The sequence below is a fragment of the Oppia nitens genome, unplaced genomic scaffold, assembly GCF_028296485.1.
Source record: "Oppia nitens isolate AA-2021 unplaced genomic scaffold, nextdenovo-longstitch-racon4-pilon3 scaffold37_pilon_pilon_pilon, whole genome shotgun sequence".
In the NCBI taxonomy this organism is placed as follows: Eukaryota; Metazoa; Arthropoda; class Arachnida; order Sarcoptiformes; family Oppiidae; genus Oppia; species Oppia nitens.
In genome coordinates this window covers 175,001-180,913 of record NW_026533218.1, presented here as the reverse complement: position 1 = coordinate 180,913, position 5,913 = coordinate 175,001, and the positions used below count along the sequence as shown (strand labels likewise).

The 5,913-nt window shown below is 33.5% G+C and overlaps 1 protein-coding gene across 1 annotated transcript in view; it reads right to left on the bottom strand.

Annotated features, from left to right (window-relative positions):
• Nucleotides 1–2,321: 2,321 nt before the first annotated feature.
• The window catches only part of LOC128957148 (S phase cyclin A-associated protein in the endoplasmic reticulum-like), a 7,159-nt gene continuing 3,567 nt past the window's right edge, over nt 2,322–5,913 (bottom strand). Inside the window, exons 5-12 of the mRNA XM_054302867.1 lie at nt 5,424–5,858; nt 5,069–5,351; nt 4,664–5,004; nt 4,230–4,595; nt 3,558–4,151; nt 3,018–3,212; nt 2,660–2,945; nt 2,322–2,594 (exon numbers count right to left, since the gene is read on the bottom strand). Coding sequence (XP_054158842.1) covers nt 2,434–2,594; nt 2,660–2,945; nt 3,018–3,212; nt 3,558–4,151; nt 4,230–4,595; nt 4,664–5,004; nt 5,069–5,351; nt 5,424–5,858 — 2,661 coding nt within the window. The 3' untranslated portion in view covers nt 2,322–2,433. The remainder of the gene's footprint in view (nt 2,595–2,659; nt 2,946–3,017; nt 3,213–3,557; nt 4,152–4,229; nt 4,596–4,663; nt 5,005–5,068; nt 5,352–5,423; nt 5,859–5,913) is intronic.

Here is a 5,913-nt window from a genome sequence, read left to right as displayed (position 1 = left end):
CAACAGTCRTCGTCGGGTACAACGGCTGTCCAGAAACTATTGCAACGCAATCGTCATTCGCTAAAACGTTTGACACATTTTCATCGCAGTTCATCCCGTAGTCGWCTCGAAAAGTATTTGATACATAATAATAATACTAATCCCTCGACGGCCAGTCCGCCGATAGGTGCGGCCGTAGCGGCCACTCGAGACTCGCCCAGTCATCGSCGKCAGACGCACAGCGAAGGCGAGATGCCGTCGGACGATGAGACCGGCGGCGGCAGCGGTGGCGGCGACCAGAAAGCAGGTGTCGGTAGCAAAGCGTTGCAACGTTTGACCAAAAAGCTGTCGTTTCGTAAGCTAARAGTCTGGAAGTGATGGTTAGATTGGTTTCAGTGGTGATAATAATATTGTATTTTTTTTTTTTTTTTGATGGACACTATCTCCTACTCCTCCTATAATTTGATAACAATTTATTTAATTTAATTTATTAATTTTTTTTTTGRGATAATATTAAACATAAAAAATACATTATTATATTATAATATATATCACAACAATTGGCTATACTATAYATATACATACAGTACCTGTTATTTTATAAGTGTTAATATAGGTATAGTACAGGTATATACCTCATTATACCTGTATATATAAATGTTTGTATTTTATATATATATTTGTTATATACACTGTATGTTTGGGATACTTTGACCCATTGATGATGATTATGTATATCACACCCCCCAATTTGGTATCACTATTACTAACCATCACTAWCCACCACTTGAATCTATTGATCTCTATTGAAATTTAATTGTTATTTTTTTTAATTATTATAATATAAAGTTTTAATTATTTATTTATATTTTCTAATTAATTGTGTATATAATTGATTTTTTTATATACATTTTATAATTTAATACTCATTTCATTATTATTATTATTATTATTATTATTGTTCTCATTATATAAATRTAATAATAATTATTATTATTGTTGTTTTGTTACTTAATTTTTTTTAGTGCACTTATAATTTTAATTTTTTAACAAAAAAGTTATAACTTTAAACGTTTATATTTGTAAATTAATAGTTTTATATATATTAATAATATTTAATATATTTCAAAAAACCCCCTCACATTTAAATATACATATTTTAAATTTTATACAAATTTGTATATTAATAATAATAATATAGTATTATAAATGAACTTTTCTATATATATATAAAAAAAATTATATACCAAAAACAAAATATTTCTATATGTATGTAATTAATTTTTTTACAATAATTAATTAGATGGTTGTATTGTATATATTATATTCAACAAAACAAAAACAATTTATCACCAAAAATGCTATAATAATAATATTAAATAATAATTAATCCCATATTTCCTAAGTATGACTATAATAATAATAATAATAAAATATTATTTTGTATTTAACAGTATTATTAGTGATATATTGATGATATACAGTATATATATATATTTTTTTCAGTTAAAATTGTTAACAACAAAAAAACTAATAATTTATATAATTTATATTGTTATTACAAAATATTGTATTGTATATTAATTAATTATAATTGTTTTTTTTGTTGTTGAAATAAATAAAAATAAATTTTTACATAAATTAGTTTACAAATTTTATTTATTATTTAATAATTATTAAAACATGTATTATTTTTAATTTACTAATTAATAATTTTATTTTTAAAAACTGTAATTTTTTAATTGACAACTAATTAATACAATTATATTGATTGTTGTAATTAATTAGTTTATTAAGTGATAAAAAAGTTATGTTGAATGCATGGATGGTCTCTCTCTCTCTCTCTCTCGAGAGAGAGAGAGAGAGAGAGAGAGAGAGAGTATATACAGACATATATACAGAGAAACAGTAGATTCAATACAACCAGTAGTTTGACAACCAGTTCATAGAAAATAGATTTTTTATTTTATTAAATAAATTCAGTTTATTTAGTATTTTTTAAAATATAGTTTTTATTTTGTTTTAATTTTTTGTATATAATATTGTGTTAATAAAATAATAAATGTCTTTTTATTATTAATATTTTTTTTATAAGTAGTTTACTGTGGGGGAGGAGGGGGAGGGTTAGTAGTAGTAATAATAATAATAATAATTATAAATGTAAAAATAATACAATAATTATCTATCTATCTATCTTATAATATTATATAATAATAAAAAAATTAAATTAGTTTCTTATATTACGGTAATATTTTTTCTCATAATAATAGTATAATTATAATAATAATAAATATTTTTTTAAAAAAAATCACATTTAAAGTAACAAATAATATAAAATAATTAATAATTAAATTAATAATTTAAATTATAAATCATAATTTCCAGTATAAATCTACTGTAGTAATAATCATCGGTATTATTATTGCTATATTATTAGCTATAATGTTGTTATTGTTAAGCGATTGCCGTCAATTGTGTGGCCATCGGGTGGTCAATACATGTGGCGTCGATGTCATCGACAGCGACGACCACATCATCATTGACTTCAAAATAATCTTTCGCTTCGTTCCAGCGATTCTTCGGAAATCTTTTGGCAAACGTTAGCCGTTCTTCAGCTATGGATTTGAGAGKRAATAAAGATTTAGTGATCAATCAAATCARTCAATGAAATGAATTTTACCCAATGTTTGACTGTTACGCTTCGKYAGGCCGTTAGTACCGACCGGCGGCCGACTGCTATCGACGGCCTTCAACTGTAGGCCAACAATAGTCGATTCGATAAATGTCGACAACATCAGTGTCGACATCTCCTGTTCGAGTATCGTACGGTTCGGTCGGTTACGAAAACAACACGATATCAATGTCGGGAACAGTATTGCACTTAAGCGGTCGTCGGAAAAGTACTCGAATGGCAGACAACACAGTTGTTGGACAACTGTTGGCCGTTGACCCGATTGGATGAGTGTCTGTTTAATAAGTGCGGGAAATTATAAACTAAATAATTTTTTCGGGAAAATTTACGGATAATTTAATAATACCTGATTTTCGGTATTCAATACAACAAAATTGCCGATCAATAGTATAACTTCATTCAATAGCTGATAATCGGTAGTGTTTTTGTTGTTGTTGTTGTTGTTGTTGTTGTTGTTRTTGTTATGTGAACAACAATACCACAGTAGGTATGAGCAAATGTGTCGCAACTGTAGTGATAGGCCCTCACCTCCTAAGACACTCTGTTTGGGTGTCGATTGATTCAAAAAAAAAAAATTATTTCAATTATAAACATTAATATTTTGGTACATAAGCTACAATAGAAACACACACAYACAYACACACWYACATACACACACACACATACATACATACATACAACACACATACATACATACATACATACACAAACATACATACATACATACACAAACATACATACATACACACACACACACATACACATATACATATACATATACATATACATATACACACACATACACACACACACACACACACATACACACACATACAACACACACATACACATACAACACACACATACAACACACACATACACACACCTGAACCATATTGAGATCGAGTAGTGCAACATAATTGAGTAGACGTATGACTTCGAGGGTAGCGTCGAGTGTATGGTCGGCCAATACGGGTGGCGGCGGCCGATCACCGCAACTGCGAACGAGTGCACCGGAATGCAGTAGAACGCCGTACAGCATGGAGACAACACCAAACAGATGGGTCATCTGCATAGTCATCATCAGCTGGGTTTCGTCGGCATCGGCGGCCAACTTCGAGCCGAACAGTTTCGGGTCATCAGTCAAGCGCAAGGCCATCAGTTTGGCCATTGAACTGAACAGTGAGATTACATTCTGAAGAGAACGGGCCACTTGTGGACTGTCGTCAATTGGTCCGCGTGTTTGCGACAGCATTAGCGACAGTTTGTCGATCATACCGACGCTAACAATATAGCTAATCATGTCCTGAATGATAGCCGTAAATCCGAGACAGTCGTCAGTGTTTTCCGGTAGCGACGAATAATGGGCGTAAAGTGTGTCAAATATGGCCGAAAATAGTCGACACAGCGAACCGATTACTGGATCTATTTGGGCAGCGGTGGTACCGGCGCTAGTGGTCAACAGGTTAACATCCATAAGCTATCAGAGAGAGAGAGAGAGAATATACAGAGAATATAGACATATAATTCAATACTAAAAAATGATTTGTTTTTTTACGTTAATTCTATGGCACGTAATGTCCAACAAATCGATCATAAAAGTCGAATGCAAGACATAGTCGCTGACGTCGACATGTTGTCGGCAAACCAGTTCATAAATGGCCGCCAATTTAACATTTGACCTGTCGGTCAACGATGTCGGACGATCTTTTGTACCGTTTTGTATACGGCCTAACAGTTTGGTCAGCAATTGTATGCCGTTTAGCGAATAAAAATACTGCGAATCTACGGATTTCGGACTATTATTATTAGTATTATTGGCAAACAGTTTCTCCAATTCGTTGACAATACGATCCAAACTGTGTGTCATATTTGTCGGCCATTGGCCAGTAATCTGTGTGTCTGAGCTCAATGTTGTCAAATCCTATTACACAAATAAAATTAAAAATTAAAACTTAAAATATAAAAATTTTTAATTACAAAAATAAATACTTTAAATAATTTAGCAATTTTTGTCTTATTATTGCTTGGAATGGATTTCGGATCAAATAATTTTTGGCCATAATTTCGTTCAAACTGTTGAGCTTTGGCCGCCAATCGTTGTTTCAATTTTCGGCTACGTTTTCGGGCAGCTTTTAGCCGCTCGTTCTCACAATTTTGTACAGACATATGGTCACAGCCGCCGCCGCCGCCGTCGGCCGCCGACGCCGATTGGACAACAACAACACCGGGCGGTACCTCAGAAATATATTTCAAATTATAGGCCTCCAGTTCCTCATTGGTTGGCATTTTACCGCCGTTTTGTTCGGCAATCGCATCGTTATGTCGTTTACCTTATAAAACAACAACAGTTTTATTATTATTATCTTTGAATGTCTTCTTGAATCTGTTTCTTACCTCTTAAATGGCCGAACAAAAACACTTCGGATCTGATAAACACTTGACATAACTGACACATTTTGCACGTATCGTACGGTTCGCATACCGGCGCCTCATCGTTGCCCACTGTCGACGACTTCCGGACGGATAGTTCCAGCGCTTTCTGACGGATTTGTGCCATAATTTCTTCATGTCTTCGGGCGCTTTCGTCGTGTTTTTGTTGTATCTTTTTCTGTAGTTCTTCGTTCTTCTGGACAAACAGGGCATTGATGGCCGATAGCCGAGACTGTCTGTCCAATGCCTGACAATCAATCAATCAATCAATTAGTAAACATTCAAAGCATTTACGGTTACTATGAAAACCATTACAAACCTTTTGTGTGGCCAACTCTTGTCGCTCTTTTTCCTTTTCCTGAAACTGTTGTTCAATCTTCAGATCTTTGATACGCCTCCGCTGTTGCAACTCCTGTATCCTCTGTATCCGCTCCTCTTCCAACTGTTTACGTCGTTCCTCTGCCGCTACCTCTTTCGCCTGTTTCTCTTCATGTCGTCGCTGCCGCTCATCCCTGAGATCCCGGAGCCTCATCTGACGGTCCTTTGCTTTCGACATTATATCGTATTTTTTGTTCTGAGCTTCCAATGAATTGATAAACAATATTTCGTTTACTTTAGATTCTTCGTCGTGGGCTTTCCTGACGATACGATTCAACTGTTGCTGACGTTTTTCCTCGGCTTTCTGGTGTTTCAATTCCATCGACTGTTTCAATTGCATCTGTTGTTCCTCTTTCCAGGCTTTCATCTCTTCCGCCTATAAGACAGACAAATATAACAAACCAATGGTCAGACAAACACTACAAACCAAT